Below are 19,932 nucleotides of genomic sequence, written 5' to 3'. Positions count from 1 at the left end.
GCAGCCATTGCTCAACCAATGCCCTCTCAAGAATGCCGGTTCCGAAAAGGGTCTTGTTTCCCTCATCCGGATACTTCTCCGAAATGTGCCGGCAAATATATCTTGAATCTGAAAGGATGAAAGAATCACTCTGCCTTTGGATGTTGATCAGGATTCCTATAAGAAGATGAGTGCACAACAAAGTATCTAGGGACAACATACCAACAAGAGTGAGCTTCCCATCTTTGAAGGTTACTCGGCCAGCAGGATCCTGCTAGAGTGAACGGAAGAAGAGCCAGCAGTTGTCTTCTTACAAGTGAAATGCTATACTACTACTGATGCAACTTGAAAGAAATGCGACGAATAGAAGGATTATCAAAAATGACTTGCCTGTAGCCGAAGAAACTCAGGGATCCTGTGCTCTCCCTTGAATGTGTCGATACGAATGAGTTGGAACTCCAAGTTCTTCTCGAAGAGGCATGTCAGCACCCTGGCAACATCTGTGGATGCTGGCTGTCCAAATACCTTTAAGGCTACCATCTTCCCTCTCCCTCTTGTTCAATCTCACAAGGGCTGCAACCACCAATGAGGATTACACCTCAAGGGGGATTTAAAGTGATGATGATTTGTGGAATTGGATGCTTTCTTGATTAATAGGATAAAACGAAAAGGCAAAAGAGAAAGAATGATGTTAAAGGAAAAGTTAAAGGTTCAAAACTTGAAGCAGACAACAGGCATAAGATGTATATCAGTGGATTTACCGAAAGAAGATCTTACAGCTTTTCTCTCCTTTTGAGTACCTCCTTATTCATTTCATATTATGGTATGTCTTAACTATACAATTTCTAAAAAACCGAATCCGCATCAGTTCTAAAAGATCAACTTAAGATTTCAATATCTACTTAGAACTGTTGGATGTAAACAAATATAAGAAGTCTAAGGCCCTGTTTGGGGAGCTGTTGGCAGTAGAGCTGTTGGAAGTAAAGCTTTTATAAAAAGCCGTTTGCTGTTTGGTAACTACATTTCTAAAATATTGGGGCGCTTTAACATTTGTTTGGTAAACAACCTAAAAAATTACTTTTGTATGACAAAATGACCATAAAGAACATTATTAGTATTATACAACAAAGCATAATAAAATCTAATATATATTTATACATAAATATATGATACAGTATAATATTAATGTAATATAATATAATATTATTATAATTTAGTATTATAATATTATATACTATAGGATAATAATTTAATATAATATTAAATTATTTAACATAACATATCAATGTATTATGATAAATTATAATATAATATTATATTTATAGTATAATACAATAATAAATGTATAAAATATTATAATTATTAGTATAAATTATTTTTATTCTTCTGATGACCATTTATCTCTCTAACAAATTTTCTAACTAGGTGATAAAATTGATTAAATATTTACTAATATTTATTTTTATTTATTTATTTATTTATTATTTTATTTCATTAAAATATATTTATTTATTATCTTATTTATTTATTCGTTCATTTATATACATATTTATTTATTTATTTATTTTCTTTATTTTCTTTTTCTTTCCTTTTTTTTCTTCTCTTTTTTTTCTTTCCTTTTCTTTCCTTTTCTTTTTTTTCTTTTCTTTTTTCTTCTCTTCTTCTCCTTCCTTCCTATCTTTCCTTCTTCTCCTTTTTTCTCCTCCCGCGAGGCCAGCGGCGCCGGAAGAGGGCCGGGCTGCGGCGGCCGCGGGAGGGGTTCGGGACAGCGGGCCACGGGAGGGGGCCCAAGAGGGGACTGGGATGGCGGGCTGCGGCGACCGCAGGGGGGTGGTGCGGGAGGGTGCCGGGACGGCGGGCCGCAGCGCCTGCCGGGGAGGCGACGGCCATGGCTGCCCCTTCCTCCCATTCCTCTTTTTTTTGTTTGTTTGTTTTGTTTCCCACCGCTCGACAGCTGTGGTGGGTCGCAGCGGCGAGCCGGACGTCCGTGCCGGCTCACTGGGGCGACAGGCCGCAGCGGCGGCTGGGGAGGCGACCACGGGTGGTGGCCAGCGTGGTGGCTGCCTCCCAAAACCAAAAAAAAAAAAACAAGGCCAGCAGCGTGAGAAGAAGAAGGAGATAGAGAGGGAGACAGAGAGAGAGAGAGGGGGGAAGGGTGAGAGAGGAAGAGGCACTGGGATGGAAGATTTTGGAAGAAAAAAGGAGCTTTTAAATAGAGGTATTTTTGTCAAAAATACAGTTTTCCGAAAAAGCTGAAAACAGCGTTTTCGGAAAGCTCCAAATTAGAGCTTCTCCCCAAAAGTTGTTTTCAGATTTCCGAAAAAGCTGAAACAGTTTTCCAAAATTTTTACCAAACATCATTTTTTAACAGAAAGTACTTTTGGAGAGCTAGAAAGTGCTTTTTGGCCCTCCAAAAGCTCCCCAAAAATGGCCTAAGTGATTAAGAGTTGGTTTTAGCTAGAGTTCTTACTTGTTTAGGAGTTTTATTTTTGTTAGGTTGGTAATTGGGTTAGTTTAGATTGCATTAGAATTATATTAAAAGTGGTGTCTTTGATAGTGACCCAGTTGAAATAGGATTCGAATAGTTTATGATAGGGGTTGAATAGAAGTGGCATGTGAAAAAAGTTTTAGATGAGCAAGGATTTGTTTAGAGTTGGGAGCTGGACCCATATATATATGGTATGTGGTGGCTGGTTCCCCTTTTGAAGCAACGTATGTTCTTTTAGGCTGAATTGAATTCCCATCATGGCATCTCAATTCCTCTCTCTTCTACACTATTCCACTTCTCCAAAAAAACCAATCTAGAGGCTTGTTTTTCTAACAGTGGTATTAGAGCCTTTGGAAGAACCAGGGCATGAGATTGTAGGCAGCATATCCGGCCGCAAGCATGAGCGAATTGGTGGAGATCAAGACTAGATCATAGCTTCAAATAACGGTATGATCCAGCTTCAACTGCCTCGATTCAGCAGGAAGAACTTCAATCAATGGAAGATCCAGATGCGATGTCTCTTCAAATCTCAAGATTTGTGGGATCTTGTGGAGACTGACTTTTCAGATGTAGTCGGTGCAGAGTATGAGGCTCCCACAAGCCAAGAAGGATGCCCCAAGGAGATGCGAAAGAAAGGCAGCCGACCGTTGTTCTTTCTTTTCCAAGTTGTGGATGAAATCGTGCCGGAGAGAATCATCAACGCTACCACTTCAAAAGAGGCGTGGGAAATCTCGGAGAAGAGCTTCAAAGGTGCAGATCGAGTGAAGAAGGTGCATCTTCAAACTTTGATAAAAGAGTTTGAAGGATTGAAGATGACAAGCATAGAGTTTGTATTAGAGTATTTTGGCAAAGTGATTACTATAGAAAACAAGATGCAGATGAACGGTGAAGAATTCACCAATTTGAGGATCGTGGAGAAAATCTTGAGAACCGTTCCACCTAAGTTCGATCACATTTCAGCCGCAATCGAGGAGTTCAAAGAACATTGAAAAGATGTCCGTTGAAGAGCTCATGGGTTCATTGGACGCACATGAGCAACGACTCAATCAGAGATTGTCATCATCAGTTGAACATGCTCTCAAAGCTCAATTGGTGATAGGCGACATATTTGATAGAAGATCAAAAGGAGGACAAGGTGCCGGCTGTGGTCATGGTCGAGGACGAGGTCGTGGTGAAGCACTTGTGGTCAGCGAAGAGAAGCGTTACAGTAGCACTTCATCAAGGAGAAGAGCGCGTGGTCGACAGACAAGCTACCAACAAAACAAATCACAAGTCAAGTGATTCTATTGGAAAAAATATGGCCACTAGCAGTATGAGTGCAGGAAGAAGATGACTGACGAGGAGAATAATGCCAATTTTGTTGAAAACAAGGAAGATTCAAGCTCTCCCATATTACTTGTTTGTAATGTTGCAGAGGCTTGTGAAAGCAGCACATAGTATTTGGATTCAGGGTGCAGCAATCATATGTGAGGAAAAAAAGAGATGTTTTTGGAGCTAGATGAAAGCATCACCTCTATGGCAAAATTTGGATATGATCGAAAGATTCCTATAAAAGGAAAGTGGAAGATCTTGACTCAAGCACGCAACGGTGATCATCTTTTTATCACCAATGTGTTCTATATACCAAGGCTGGAATGCAACCTGCTGAGTATTGGTCAATTTCAAGACACCAATGAAAACTATCGGTTTTTTGGATATCCTCTAATCAACCAATCCTTGCCATACACATCTACAAATCTCTATAGATACACATCATACTCACCTCTACTCTGTCAACAATGGGTGCAGATGTAGTGCCAGTGATGAGAACGCAAAGTTAGTGAGATGCTAGAAGCAGCACGCCTGGAGGGGAACTGGTTAGGGATTTTGATGCCCAGCAGCTTTGACAAAGAAAATAATAAAGAGATTTACTTAATTTTCTTCATGTTCTCAGCTCCAGCTGCCAATCTTTCTTCCCTGATGTTTGATTGTTATGTATAGACTCTTTTAAGCCTTTTTGCTCCTGAAATAATGAGGGAAAAGGAAGGGGAGGAAAAACTGTTCGCAAAGGCGTTGCAAAGTTACAAACACCCAAGAAACTGGGTGTATAATGAGTAAAAGTGAAGAGCACTTCAGATTTTTTGTGTTTGTTGCTGAAGACACTACCATAACAAAAGTACCAAAAACTCGAAGGACACATCAACTCTTGATGTTGCAGCTTGAACTATAATTACAAAAAATAAGCCCATTATATACAATGGCTCTATATGTAAATAGGCTGATCCACACAATTAATTAGTGATAATTAAACATGTGACATCAGAATTCAAGGGCGAAGGGAATGCAAGAAAGCAAAACCCTAAAGCAGATAAGAGAAAAAAAAATTACATACCCAAGCCCCTCTTCTGGTTCCGTAATCCTTCCCTAGTTCCATAGTTTGGATCATATCAAAGTTCGAGATCAACTTCAGCACAGGATTGGAAGTGTGACCAAGGGCATGGTATCAGTTGAAAATTGACCAACTGGACGGTACACGTATGGAGGTAACAGCAGGCATATCTCGGACATTCACATCAAGAGGCAACATCCGGTACTCGATGTCAAGATCCCTCAAGATTCTTATTGTCTCCTCGAGCACAAGCTCTCTCCTTTCCCACCGGAGCCCCATATTTTGAAAATTGATGCGTTGCCTCATCCAGATCGATATTTTCAATCTGTTCATGTCATCCACATCTCTGAGAACAACTGAAGGACCAGGGTACCAGTGTTCCTTCTTATTCTCCATGTATCTGCGCAACAGTGCAAGTATAAATATCACTCAACTCAGTAACTAAAATTTACATTTTTTGAATATACGAAACAAGAGGCTTGACTGAGAAAAAACTCGGGTTAGAGCAACAAGATCAAGAACAGGCAATTTCTGAGGCTGTTTGGTCGTCGGGTTTTAGAAAAACAGGTTTACACAAAACCTAAAATAAGAAGTTTATGGAAAGACTTGATTGGTCACTTTCCATAGAATTGATTTTGTATAAACTGCAACTCATAAAACTTAAAAAAGAGATTTCGTGCAACACAAGTCTTCACATGTTTTTTTTTCTTTGATAAAACCTGTTCTACAGAAAATCATGCTTTATGATAATGTGTGAAGATAACTCAGATACAAATGGCCTCTCTCTCTCTCTCTCTCTCTCTGGGCAAACAATGGTATCATGTACTGCTCTTAGTTGAAACCAGATTTACACCATCCATTTAGAGCAGATGAACTATAGATGATCACAATGATAACAATTACTAAAAACTCTGTATTAATTCATAATAATCAAAGAGACCCAGATTGCATGAAGTGACATTCAGAGTCATACTTAGGAACATATTTAGACATGAGATTTCTTATGACTGAACATTAAGAAAATTCATTGTAAGAAACCAGCAATTGGTGTCTGATGAAACTGAACCTCTTACCGGATAATTACAATTTTTGTTGTGATAATATAATGGATGTTGACATCAGGTATAGCAGAACAAGGTTTCAAGGAAAAAGTAGAAATCATGCTTACAAGAATATTTAGACATGGCATTTGTTATCGTATGAACATGACAATTTGTTCTAAGAATCAGGTGTCTGACAAAATTGAACCTCTGACCAGATAACACCAATTCTTGTTCTGATAACAGAATGGATGTTGGCATCAAGTATAGCAAGACAAAGTTCAAAGAAAAAGTAAAGCAAGGCACAGTAACAGGCTAAACTCTGAAGTGAATTCTGATTCAGTTGTCCAACAAGCTTGATCTGATATGATATGGACTTTAATGGTGTTGTGACTGAAATTTTATAAAACCATCATCAGATGATCATGGCTTATCTGATATGTCTATGGTAACTACTGGTAAGAGATATTGCATTCAATTGAGGAGTCTTATGACATACCAACCAAAATAGTTAATTGTCCTAAAATACTACTGATTATGGGCAGTACATTACATACAAAAACAGTATGACAAATTTCTGAGGTGGTTAAAAGTAGCACAAATTTGTCAGCGGACAATATGAAAAAATTATGTCAATTAACAATATCAGGATTGAGGGTCCAAGTCAAGATTGCAAGCATGAAGCATGCATAGGCAAGAAAACATTATATTTTAAAAAATTAAGTTCAAATAAATAAATAAATAAATATTATACATAAACACAACATTGATGTTGGGGCCATATTCACCAATACAAGCAGTTCTTTACTAAAGGACTTTTGGGCAAAATAATGAGTGAATCTTGAAGTAGATAAACCTTAAGATCTGTATCCAGTGTTTAATAAATTATTACATTGGTTTTAGGGTTTGATGCAGTATTGCATGGACAAGGATGTGTGAGTCAGATTTAGACACAATGCAATAAGCATCATTCTCATCCAAACTCCAAAATTAGCTAAAAGAATACAAGAAAGATGATATTTCAAAAAGTTATTTCAATGTTTACATGCTCATTCTAGCTCTATTAAAAAAAAAAAAAAACCCTGCTTATTTTTTGGACATTAAACTGTTGAAGCTAATCCAGACTCCTAGCTTCTTCAAGTTTACCTTTATCTTTATGTAGTTGATGAGGTCTATCTTTATCTAGGATTAGATGTTTATGTTTTAGTTGATCTTATCACTTGTAAAACAAATGTTATAAATACTTGTTGGCTCTCATTTGTACCTGTGGGGCCAAACTTAATAAAAGTTTTTTAGTTTCTCCTCCTTAGTTTGCTCTCTATGTGTTTGTGAGTTTGCCCCAACATAAACTACTAGCTAGAAAAGGCAAAGCCTCCATTGATCTTTAAAAGTTGCAAAAAAAAAAAAGATTGATAACTATATCAGAGTCTAAAGCACATCTGACTCATAGAAATGTTTCAACATAATGCAAAAGCCTAGATAACATAGTTTTCATGAACTCTATAGCCGTTTTCTTAAGAAAAGTTAATTGTTTCTCTTTTTCTTTTTTAAACATATATTCTAATTTGTTATGCTCTTTCTTTTTTCTTCCTAATATACATCCTACTATGACTTCTCATGTCATTTTCATGTAGAATGGCAATGTTAGTTCCAATTTGTTGGAGAGGCAATAAACCATAGTTAGCGACTCCCCATGATTTGAAATTCAGGACTCATGTTTTTATGAAGATTCAATTAGAGTGGCATGCTTGGATATTGATTGCCAGATTTGGTAGTTCGGTATATTATTTTACTGCAACTTTAGGTTAGTAATACTTGCTTTCCACATATTGATCAAAATCTTTTTTGTCTTTGCCTGATGATGACAACAACAAAGAATAGTGATAACTTCAGAAGCAAGTTATGCATGAAAATACCCTTCCATGAATCCCATATACTAGTCATATACAATTACAAGACTCAAACCTGATGACGTCAACACAATAAGAGTGCATATGATTTATGTAGGGAACACAATCAACATACTCATAAGAACACTTAAGATTACATTAATGAAAAATATGCATATGCATCTAGATTGTAATGTATACGCACAACGTATGGGCCACATTGTATAGGTGATCAAAGATCGGGAGTTGGTACATGATGCAAGACAACTTAAGGGATGACCTGCTTGTGCATCGATGGGCCTAACATGAGGAAAAATATCGAAATAGAGTAAATGGATGGTAGAAAAGAGTAGAGAAAATAAGAGAGTGGAGAGGAAGCAAGGAAAGTGTAACAGTGAGATGAGAGAGGAATTGGGGAGGGAGAGGATAAGAGAAGAAACTTTTTTTTTCTCAACAACAAACTCACAATACAAGATTCAAATCTATCCACCTTAGCTATCCCATACACCATACTTGTAGCCTATCTTCATTTAGGGATTAGGTAGATAAATTAGAAAAAAGGTAACTTGGAGATCAAGTAACTTAAAGGCTTGGCTGCCAAGAAACTTCAAGTCCAAGTTACTTGAGGAGAAGCCTTTTATTTTTTATCTACCTACCTAAGGCCGAAGTCATGTGGTCCAAGTTATGGAATAGTGAAAAGAGAGTTATGAGTTGTATTATTTGAGATTTTTTCTTGAGTAAGAAAGTGTTCTCTCCTTCCTCTCCCCCCCCCCTTCCCCCCTCCTCTCTCTACTGTCTTCTTCTCTACTATCTCTTATTATCTATTTCCTTTATCTTCTCTTCTTTATTCATCAAATTGCTTTTTTAACATGCAGAAATCTGTAGTGTGACCTGAATTTTGATGTTAGGTCAATATTAAGCTCATATTTTTAACCTTAAAATCCTAGAAACCCTCTTCCTAACACTTTCAGTAGACCCTAGGAAGGACATAGAAAGCCTGCCTCTTACATGCATTTTTATCACATAAATCACATATGTTGGAATCTAAAATAAATGCAAAATATACAAGTTTTCAAATTAAAATTAGCAATTGAAAAGCAATAAGGTTACTAGATCATTAAACTAGCTCCAAGGGACTATTGGATGGTTGCATTTAGTGGATGTAGATGAGGGAAGACCAAAAGGAGCACCAATCGACTCATGAACAAGATATTTTCTCAGCTAGATATTGTATTTTCTCTGTTCTTTATAATAAAGCTTTTTGAATTTCAATAGCAATTTTTGAAATAACTATTCATAAATAAATTACAAATCTTCTGTTTTGGAAAAAATACATCTCAAGTGTTAGATAATTATAGTCACTTTTACCACCTTTAACAAAAATCTCCAAAAGTTCTAGACTTCTTTACTATATATCAATCCATTAGTCGTAACTGTTGGTATGCCCCTCCTATATAGATTTATAATTTCTAGTAATTCAATTACTTATCAAATGCTAATCTTTACATCTATATGTTATAGATGTCATTTATATAGTGTTTGATGTTATTATTTATGCGATAAATATGTAAACTTTTAATTTCAGCATGCAGAGGAAACCATAATTAGGTTAATTAACTCGACACTCACCTATTTTCTTTCAAAAACATAACATTTGGATAAGAAAACAGGATAAGAAGCCTAAAACTAGAGTTTGGAAGTCAAAGAGGGGCATGCCCTCAGTGTTTGGGGCATATGCACGTTATTGCTGCTCTTTTTTATTTTATTGTATGATCCTCAGTTCAGCACATAGTAAACCCTCAATCAGTACAGATTCAGTCCTCGATTTTTCAATCCTCGGTACTTTCCAAACAGCATAAACTCATTTAAAGATAATCATTACCAACTAAACATTAGGATGCTAGAGACTCCATTGGAAGGAAAAGCGTATTCTACATAATAGAATACTCATCATGCAAGGTGATATAAAGCAAATCCAAGCTAGCTAAAAGACATAGTAAAAGCATATGATAGGGTGAAGAGACACAGTTAGATGTCAAGTTCCAGTTCCATTCGATAAAGAAAACTTCATGACATTGGATAGCACATACTCAGAATTATCTAAATCAAAGAAAGTATGTAATCAATAAGACTACATATTGACAACTTGAAAATGCTGACAATGATTTTGAAAGAGCTTAAACAACATTAAAATTGAGTTTGGGAGAGGAAAAAGCAAAAAAGATGTCAAAGGCCAACTTTTGGTCATAAGAGGAACCAATTTAGTTTCACTAGTTTGCCTTGGGTGACTACTATTAGCAAGGGTTGTTTCCAAATAAGAAAAGATCAAGATTCTATCTACTGATATAGTGGTCTAAATAACTTACAGGGTTTCAATTTCTTAATGTAAGATCTCTGCACAACTATAATGGATATATTTGTAAGCATAATAAAATAATGTTAACATTTGAATCATTATCATCATTTGAATCATCACCACAACCATCTAATTACTTTCCCATCAAAAGCCTGCTATAGAGCAACAGTCAAAGTTGAAAATGAAAATGTTATTCAAATGAATAAGAAGTTAGTTTGAATAATGATTTCATTGTTTTAAGCTCCAAATGCATTATCTACTACAGAGATTTCAATATTTTTATACCACTTCTTTTTTTCCTGTCCTCTCCTCAAAGTTCTTTCTAATTAAAATCTTATTGGAGATTCAATGCACCATTGGCATCATAGATTGGTGCTTGCTGCAACATATTTTACTAAAGCATGTAGTTCTACTGCTTTGAGTATAATCTTCTTTTTCTTATTCATACATTGGAAGGACAATATGAAGTAATTTATTACATTAAGTATGGAATACATGAATTTATACATTATAAATAAGAGTAAAAAACAAGCCAAGAAGGAATGTGATTGGCATTATCATCAATTTAATCAAGTAGTGTAACCGATGTCTTGGGTTCATAAGTCATGATCAGCAGTGAATAGTCCGACTTGGACATAAGACTTTTATTTATGTAAAAGTTTGCTTAATCAGTTCAGATTTCATTTACTCAATTTCTTCTTATTGTAAGTTCTCTAACAAAATAGCATGATGACATTGCACCCATCCAAAAGATTATGTTACTTGAACCACAGTTTCAGCTTTGAAGGTTTAACTAACTGGAGCAAGGATGTAGAGACAACAGAGTTATACACTCTCCAGATTGAAAACTCCTTTTTATTTCTACTCTATAGGAAGAATAAAAGTGACAAAGGATATACTAAATCTAATAAATATTAGTAACTGACAGCAGTCACCTAAAAATTTTAGGTCAGAAAAGCATTAACTCTTAGTCTTACCCTATTATCCTTTCCCTCATTTTGGCGAGTTTCTCGACTGGAGTTGCAACATGAACACAGAAGTCAATTGACTCCCCCATATCTGGGCTTCGATAAAAGTTGCCAATAAATTTGGTAGCTAGTACAGTGTTTGGATAGATTATCTTCTGGTTGTCATACCTCAGAAAAATTGTTGTCAATATATTCATCTCCTCAACAATCATCTGAAAATTAGAAAATAAATTTCAGTAACTCATGTATGAGAATTGAAACAAAGCCACAAGTAAACATGATTAATTTGGTGCCTTTTTTACCTGAACACCTTCTATTTCACAACGATCACCAACATCAAAGGGATGCATCACAAACAAGAAAATAATAGCTTCAAAGACCATCTTCAAAGTGTTGCCAAAAATAAATACCACCAATAAAAGCTGAGAACTAATGAGATAAAAGAAATGGGTGGTTGCAAGGCCCAGAATAATTAGCCACAGAGCAAATATAATGATGCCCACAGTTACATTTGCCATTTGGTGGAGTTTGTTCACTGCAGTTTTCGTGTCATTCAGTGTCAAAGAAAGGGCCCTGCGTTCTCTAAACGCATTAATCTGCACACCAGGAAACAAAATTTTATAGCATCTATGCCTAGTCTTAAGAAAACTTAATGCAATGAGATCTTGTGAAGGACAAAAGGAAGATATCATTACCACCCAACTCTTCAGAGCCTTCCTGCTAACCCTTTGTTTTTCTTGAGCTCCTTCAAAGAAGCTCATTGTCCTCAGAGCTTCATCTTCCCTCATGAATCGCTTAAGGTCCTCCAAGTAGATATACCTGAAAAGTACACCTCAACCATGCCATTGATGAAGCAACAATTGACAGCCAGATAGAAAAGGGAATAAACTATAATTCAGAAAAGATGCTAGCGAACCTTCTATCTATGCCACATTGAAGAGCATTCCCTTATGGTTTCTTCCATTTTTAATTACAGAAGCATACAAGGAATTTATGAGAATTTAAATGTCCCAAGGATTCTTGAAAATGAAGAATATCTTTAATAGTCATGTTTACTACATATTTCTATACTCACCACGAAATTTTGGACCATGTTGGCAGAGGTGATGAAACTTGTGGAACAAATGTATGGATTTATTCTCATCTCCAAAAGGCATCAATCCATCCCCTACAGTCCCCCCCTCTCACATACACAAGATCAAGGTTCACCATTTCTGTACCAGATTCCGTACATGTGCCATCCTATTATATTGTTGGTACGCTCAGTACGGTATCCAGTTTGGCGTACTAAGTGATGGTACATCTTCTGTACCACATACCGATATGAAATAGTACAGCCGTTATGCGCGATACTGACTGGTATGGCTAACAAAAAAGGTAGCATTGACTACACAATAATGAGACTTGTCGCATTCACATTGTAGACTCCACACACAATACATTTACCAATTTACGCAATGATTAAATCAAGAAAGGCAGTACTAGAACAAGCATCCGTGCCGATTGGCTAGTGGGATGGTACAGTAAATCCCCGTGCCATATCGTCCCAGTGTGAACCGACAGGCAAAACCGGAAGGAAGAAGGAGAGAGAAAAAGAGAGAGGGAATGAGAGAGAGGGAGGAAGGGAGGGAGAGAGGAGAGGGCGGTCGGAACAAGGGCGAGGGAGGGGGAGAGAGAGTTTGAAGCCCTCTCTCCTCTATGTATTGGAACGGGGTCGGAGCTCCTATTTTGAACGAAACAGAGGCTTTTGCCCCTTTTTACTTTTTTTTAATTTTTTAAGTGAAGTCGGCAACCACTGCAAACTTCACTTATTTTTTTTTGAAATTTTTTAAGTGAGTCGGCAATGTGGAAGCTGATTTCGCTTAAAAATTTCAAAAAAATAATATAAAAAGGGGTGGAAGCCCCTGCTTTGCTTCGAAATAGGGGCCCCCCTGTTCCGACGCACGGAGAAGAGAGGACTTCGAAACAATAGGGGCCCTCTGTTCCAACGCACGAAGGAGAGAGGGCTTCAAAAGCCCTCTCTTTCCCCTCCTTTGCCCCTCTTCCAGTTGCGGCCAGCCACTCTCTCCCTCCCTTCCTCCCTCTCTTTCTCTTCCTCTCTCCCTCTTTCTCCCTCCCCCCTTCCACCAATTTTTCAATCTGGAAGCCAGTCGTTCGGCATCATTGTCACATTTCTTTTTAAAAAAGAAATTGGAAACAGAAATTCTATTTCTATTTTTTTCAGATTTCTGACAACAGAAAATATGTTTGTTTCATTTTTTTTTACAATGAGGGTCGGCGATCTGATCGGCGACAAGATAGAGGGAGGAGGGATGGGGCTAGCAATGTGGACAAGGAAAAGGCAGAGCTCGACGTCGAGCGAAGAGGTAGTCAAGGGAGTGGCAAAAGAAAAGAAAGTGGGAATGGAGCGAACGATGCAACTAGAGACGAGGAATAGCTCAACGTGGGACGGAGAGATAGTCGGCAAGGCCCGAGGAGCTGGTATGGTTGGGCGAGGGCGACGGATCCAAGGATGAGATTGGGTAGAAGAAAAGGGGATGGGAGGAGAAGGATAAAAACCCACTTTCAAAAGAAAATGGAGGTGAAATTTTTTCACTTTTTCTAGAAATAATGGGAGTTGTTAAAAAACATAAAAACAAAAATAGGGTAACCAAACATATTTTCAGAAATGGATTTCATGTTTCTGTTTTTTTTTTTAAAAAAAAACATGCCCTAAGTTTCAAGGAAGTCCAATCAAGGCCGTTACCACATCAACCTAATAGATTCCCAAGACTTGCTTAAATATCACAAATTATACTAATAGTTTCCTATTATAATTCCAGCATAATCATTTAAATAAGGCATTAAATCTTAACAATATATTTACAACAAGGATTAAAGTGCCCGACACTTCACATCCCCTACCTAAAAGAAAAACAAAAAACAGGGGGCACCGGTTTCAGGTCACCTGCTTGGAATTGAGCTTCAAGGTGTGTAAACACTATTTTCCCCCTCTTGTCATCTATAGCTTATGAGAGAGGATTGCAACTGCGGGAGGCCTGGTCCAAGTTGGATTTGTGCAGATCGCTCCAAGAACAACAAGAAATCAATGTGCATAAGCCACCAGTGCATAGCTTACAACGCAGTGTCACAAATGCATAAAAAAATCAAGAATTTTGGAAATCATAGGAAGGGAAACGAGCAATGGGAGACGAACAGAATAATAAGGTGCATATTTAGCAAAACTAATAACGACTAGAGAAGAAAAATACAGTACAAAGAAAGCCTAGGTGCAGCACCAATAAATATCGGAGGAAAGGGAAATTGTTTGGTCTGATATGATAGCTCACTTTATACACCAAAGATGAGACCAGAAAGAAGGGTCTGAAATCAGGTTAAAATGTCATAACAGAGAGGTTAGCATCCAGAGAAGATTATCTTTGACATGAAACAGTGGCTAAGTAGGAACAACTAATCCAGGCTCACATATATGAAAAAGACTTGTTGTCTCTTATGGTACATTGTTTTGGCTGCGTCCTCTATTAGCCTATCAAATAATAAATAATAAAAGAGCACAAAGCAAAGCCACAAAAATTTAATTAATAACAAAGGAAATTACCATGTTGGAGCTCATTATGGTGATAAAATTAGTTAAATCAGTAAGGATACGAGGATATTATTTTCCCTTTAAGCTTGTTAAGACAGTTTCTCGCAATATGGCCTCTATATCTTGATAACTAAAGAAGCACTAGCGAACTGTGAGATTGTTGGGAAGAAGGCAGAACACATCAGATGCAATGCATGGTGATGGATTTGATGATTCACTTACCAAGTTTCTAGGAGATAAGAAAAAGCATTTTTTGTTTCGTAGGCTGCAAAAACACTTTACTAGCACAGTTGATTCGATCATTCATGAACAAGCAGGTCAACCAAATGGAAAGGGACAGCCTAACAGCCGGGTGCACAAAGATGCTTGATAAAATGACAACCAAATTAACAAGTAAAGCAAGGACTTACTTGGCACCAGGCCTGGCCACATTATTGAAGATCTTCTTGGCAGCGGCCTTTGCCTCGTACTCGCTCTGTATCTGCATTGCTGCTTCGTCCATCCCCCTCTCCTGTGCAGCCTGCTCATCGAGGGTCGTGAGCGTCCCGTGCCTTACGATCCTCATCAGCCTCTTCATATTCCAAGCCGAAACGTTTTTCTGGTTGAGCTTGTGGAGCTGGTCAATCGTGAAGCCCTCCTCCTGCTGTTGCTGCTGCTGCTGCTGCCGGCTGGCATCTTTCCTCGAAACCGGCCCCGAGAGCTTGATGCTCTTCCCGATCTGCATGCTCCTCTGCGTCACCTCACGGCTAGTCCCCCCGGTCCCGATCACCCGGCCGCTCTTGCTCGGCAGCGCAGCTGCCTGGAGGTCGCTCGGTATGGTGACGCCTGCATTCTGGAGCTTCTGGACCTCGGCCATCATCCGGTCCTCCTCGTACTGGGCATTCTGGAGCTCCACCAGCGGCGGCCCGGAGAGCGTCTCGATAACATACTGATTGAAAAGGGCTTCATGGATGCGGTCGAAGTAGGTGCTCACATGGAAGGACGACGCGAGGACCTTGACGAGCAGGGTCTTGATGAGGCGGAAGACGCAGGCCACCAGGAGGCAGAAGAGCACCTTGGTGACATAAGGGAGGGTCTTGCTCTTGGTCTCCCGCGCAACATTCTTGTCGAACATGTAGTGCCAGGAGATGAGGACGAGGCCGAGCCAGAGGCAATTCTGCACCGCCTTCCGGACGCCGTAGACGAAGTAGAGCACGCGCTTGCGGAGGGTGAAGTTGCGCTCGATGAAGAAGACGACGATGCGAATGAACCAGCCGGAGACGAGGCGGCCGCAGATGAGCACGAAAACAAGCAGCTCCCACTTCCAGAGATGGAGGCTCCACACGCTCTGCCGCTCGAGGGCGGGGATGGAGAGGCTGCAGGCGAGGGCGGCGACGATGAGGATGAGGCTCAACCACTGGAGGATGGTGAGGAAATCGAATTTTGCGCGCTTGAACTCGTCGGGGATGTCCTCGTCCGCGAAGGGGTCCTCGTCGTCTTCGTCGTAGCCGGCCTGGGACTTGCCGAGGATGCCGGACTTGAGGATGCCGGACTTGAGCGGGCCGGAGCGGGGGAACCGGCCGGACTTCTTGTCGTCGTCGACGGCGGACGGGGGGGGCGGGTCCATGAGGCGGGAGCGGGTCTTGGCGCGGAGGATGGTGGAGGGGGCGGTGAAGGAAGAGTTGGAGGTGCAGCGGAGGACCTCGCCGCCGGCAGGGTCGCGGGCGGTGGCGCTGGGGGAGGTCTTGAGGCGGCGGGAGTCGTGGTCGTCGTCGTCATCGGATGAGGAGGGGGAGCGGTAGGAGCGGCGGGAGGAGGGCGGCTCGGCGGAGGGGTTCTGGAAGGAGACGCGGAGCTCCTTGGAGCCGTTCGAGGAGGGCTTCTTGAGCTCCTCCATCTCGAGGTCCATGTCGAGGGCCATGTCGGCGCCGGAGGCCCGCTGTTTCTGGAGGAACGAGCTGATCAGCCGCGACGGCGGGTCCTCTCCGATCTCCGGCATCGGCCGCGGCTGCCGGCTTTGGAAGCTGAATCCGCTGCCGCTGCCGCTGCCGCTGCCGTCCCGCGATCCTTCTCTTGGTCCGGCGCCGGTTTCCCTCCAGAATTCGTAGCTGGATTCCCTCCATACCTTGCCGTTATTGTTATTGTTATTACTGTCCGCAATGTGGATGGAGGAGGGGGCGGAGGGTTGGTAGAAGACGTCGCGGCTGGTTCCATCGATCTTGACGACGACCTCACGGCGGTCGCCGTCGTCGGGCGGCTCCTCGAAGAGGATGGGCTGCTCCTCGTGGTCGGCAGAGGAGAAGGTCCGGGAGGAGGAGTACTTGTGCGAGCCGTGTGATTTGAAGGATCGCCGGAGAGAATCCATGAAGACGGAAGGCAATGCCTAGGGATGGATGGAATAAGACGGAAGGGCGAGGGTATTGGGATCTGGGAATGGAAAGAAAGAAGCGGTGATTGGCAATGCGGCTCTCCTATTTCCTTGCTCTAATTTTTAAATCTTTGTGGTAGGAACGCGTGTCCTTGTCATGATGGCGGAGGTCCATTATAAACACAGAGAGAGAGCTGGGGAAGAAAGGAGGGCAATGGACGGCGGCTAATACGGAGCTTGGACACGTAACTCGAACCAGGGGGAACCAAAGATTTAAAACATAGATACCACTACACGGCCCAAGCCATACATACAAACTTCTGCGTTCGGCATGATTTGCGTGAATAACTGTGGTTGGGCCTTTCTTTGGGTGCCACGTAAGAGAAGATTACTTGGGTAAGTCGGTTAAGCAGGGTAGTTTTCTCCAACAATTTTGCTACAAAATCGAATTCTTGGTACGTGTCGCACGGAGCGCACCACCAGGCGTTGCTGGGTTGACCTAACCAGCCGATCCACCTTGAGAAGCGCAAACCGTTTCCGAAAAAAAAAAAAAAAAGTTTTCGCCTTTCTGGTGATATGGAGTATACCTGGAGATGTGCAGGATATCCACCATGGGACAGACCCATGGTTCTTCCAAACAAAATTTGGGCTAGAAAAAATGCTACTGTAGATATATATAGCTTGATAAGAAGTGCATACGATAGATGTTGTGAAGCAGCCGCTTCGCATCTTACTAACCGCGTGCTTTCTATCTTGAATTTACTTGATCATTATAGTAGGATTTTTCTAAAAAAAAAAAAGTGATTCGTGCTTAATACTTAGCCTGCATAGTTGAAATTTTATCATGCTGCTCCACCACCGTGGTTTGAGATCGCGTAGAATCTTGTCATGGTTGGATGGAGGGTACTTTTTGGGGGAAAACGAACGGCATTTTTTAAGTCAACGAAGGGGGATGATGGCGTCTGCCTTTGGACCGGCTATGTGGGCCCCATCAAACACGTCAACGAAGACAGAAATCGCTTATGATGGAAAAGTGGACGGATGATCGGTTCCCGCACGTAGATTTTGTGCGGTACATGGTACGAATAATTTTGTCGGGGTCCACCGATGCGGCTCGAAGAAGCCAGTCAAAAAATTATTTGACGAATCAAATCCACCGTAAACCTAAAATGAGATGAATCCATCTTATAAGAATAAATTAAATTTAGCTAAGATGATTTCACTCTAAATTCATGATAGATTTGAGCTATCTGATAATTTCTGATGCGGAAGGCTAAAACTAACTTGAAAGCAGATGAATAAGGCCATGAATCATGGATGGGTTCAGTAGCTGTGAGCCTGTGTCTGCCCGGCCCATTTGCGGTGCTTGCTGCAAACTGAGGATTTGTATTTCCAATTAATGGTTATATTTATTTTTCTTTACTTTGCTCTTGTTCCTGCTGCGAAAGAAAAAATTAAAATGGCCAAGCTCCACATGGAAGTCCTTTTGTTTTCGATTACATATAGTTGTGAAAATGTTATACCAAATGAGAACTTATTGAAAAATAATGAAAAATTTGTATTGGACATATGATTTAAATTGTCTTGTTCTGTTCATAGTACTGATATGCTTTATATACAAATTGAGTCTCCAAATATAGTAGAATATAACAATAAAATTCATAATTATGGAAAAGATACTAAGGATCAGATATAGTATAATACAATAGCAAAATTTTATAATTTGATACAAATACTAATTTTAAATATGACAATCAGATCCTATAATTTTTGAAAATTGATCTGAGATATCATAATAAGATTGTGCATGCAAAATCCGGCGGTTGTGATATCATATCAAGATCGTGCATGCAATATGTGGCAGTTGTGATATCCAATATTGTATATACTATAATAGACGAAATTGTGCATGATTCTAAGCTGTAATACTTATAACCACACATACCTCATATGTGTCGCCAATAAATTGATTAGTCATGGATTTGAACTCGACATCACTTCCATAGGAAAAATTAGATGATTGTAAACTTCTATGGTTTTTAAAACAGTATATGATTGGTCAATCCAGCACTCGTGCAATCCAATATTGAAAAGCAAACCAAGCTTAGATCAGACCAATTCAAAAGGACTCCTTCATAGGCTAATACCAAGATGCCAGCTCAATAGCACCCAAACAAACAAACATAACCTAGCGAGGATGTAGATGCCCTCGCATGATGTCTCCAAATGATGTGCCGGTTTATCCACTTACCCTCGATCTACTGGGCACACCAAGTCTAGTCCTCTTCTCTGACAATAACTCTGGTTTCATCGAAAAAGTTTATGTCTAAGCCCAAAACTTCATTGGCCTTTTTGAAAGCTTTTAGCCATAATGGTTTGATCTTCTCGAACTTTATATTAAGATTACATGCACACAATTAACCTCTGTAAGGGGAACTCATGGTTAGCCAACATTGTTTAACCCTAATGAGGAATTGCAGCCAAGAGTGTGTGACGGATTAAACTTAATTGACATCGTAACCCCGTAAAAGTTCCCAACTTTTAGAGAAATGAAAATAATGACAATAATATAATATAAATACTTACTAACCAATACTTTTTTTTCTTGGCATATGCAAGATATATGACTACCCTTTGGGAAGTATATCGGATTGAACCAGGATCCTTCAATCAATATGGATATCATTGTCATTTTCTGAATATTTTCAGCCTTGAGCATGGTTGCTTGCCCCTGATCCTTCCTAGTCCAAGAAAGTAAACAAGAAGTGAAACCATGAACCTAGCATTTAGAAGTATTGAAATAATCATGTCCTTGTGATATAATGATAACAGTAAACAATAGAAAAAAGATTCTTGGGCACTCCGTTGCTTATTATTTTTTGATTTTGTTGGGAATATCCGTATTCGTATT

The 19,932-nt window shown here is 39.8% G+C and overlaps 2 protein-coding genes across 2 annotated transcripts in view; both read right to left on the bottom strand.

The window, feature by feature from the left end:
• The window catches only part of LOC103708688 (glutathione S-transferase F9-like), a 1,118-nt gene extending 529 nt beyond the window's left edge, over nucleotides 1-589 (bottom strand). Inside the window, exons 1-3 of the mRNA XM_008793738.3 lie at nucleotides 370-589; nucleotides 202-250; nucleotides 1-108 (exon numbers count right to left, since the gene is read on the bottom strand). The exon at nucleotides 1-108 is cut by the window's left edge and continues 529 nt beyond it. Of these exons, the coding sequence (XP_008791960.1) occupies nucleotides 1-108; nucleotides 202-250; nucleotides 370-519 (307 nt within the window). The 5' untranslated portion in view covers nucleotides 520-589. The remainder of the gene's footprint in view (nucleotides 109-201; nucleotides 251-369) is intronic.
• A 3,968-nt stretch (nucleotides 590-4,557) lies between these two features.
• LOC103708726 (mechanosensitive ion channel protein 6-like) lies at nucleotides 4,558-17,537 on the bottom strand. The gene is made up of 5 exons (XM_026805265.2): nucleotides 15,085-17,537; nucleotides 11,784-11,907; nucleotides 11,391-11,684; nucleotides 11,098-11,300; nucleotides 4,558-5,235 (listed from the first exon to the last, which is right to left on the bottom strand). The coding sequence occupies exons 1-5, from the start codon at nucleotides 17,016-17,018 to the stop codon at nucleotides 4,950-4,952; spliced, it is 2,841 nt and encodes a 946-aa protein (XP_026661066.2). The 5' UTR covers nucleotides 17,019-17,537; the 3' UTR covers nucleotides 4,558-4,949.
• Between the last annotated feature and the right edge of the window lie 2,395 nt (nucleotides 17,538-19,932).

This window comes from Phoenix dactylifera, chromosome 2 (genome assembly GCF_009389715.1).
Source record: "Phoenix dactylifera cultivar Barhee BC4 chromosome 2, palm_55x_up_171113_PBpolish2nd_filt_p, whole genome shotgun sequence".
Classification (NCBI taxonomy): domain Eukaryota; kingdom Viridiplantae; phylum Streptophyta; class Magnoliopsida; order Arecales; family Arecaceae; genus Phoenix; species Phoenix dactylifera.
The sequence above is the reverse complement of the archived record's forward strand: the minus strand, read 5'-3'. Positions and strand labels throughout refer to the sequence as shown.

Bases quoted from the DNA above. Each gene is read 5' to 3' on its own strand.
- LOC103708726 (XM_026805265.2), bottom strand. From the start codon at position 17,018: ATGGATTCTCTCCGGCGATCCTTCAAATCACACGGCTCGCACAAGTAC. The intron at 11,908-15,084 runs GTAAGTCCTTGC...TGTACTTTTCAG, and splicing joins GTGGCCAGGCCTGGTGCCAA to GTATATCTACTTGGAGGACC. The intron at 11,685-11,783 runs GTAATGATATCT...CCTGGTGTGCAG, and splicing joins AGGCTCTGAAGAGTTGGGTG to ATTAATGCGTTTAGAGAACG.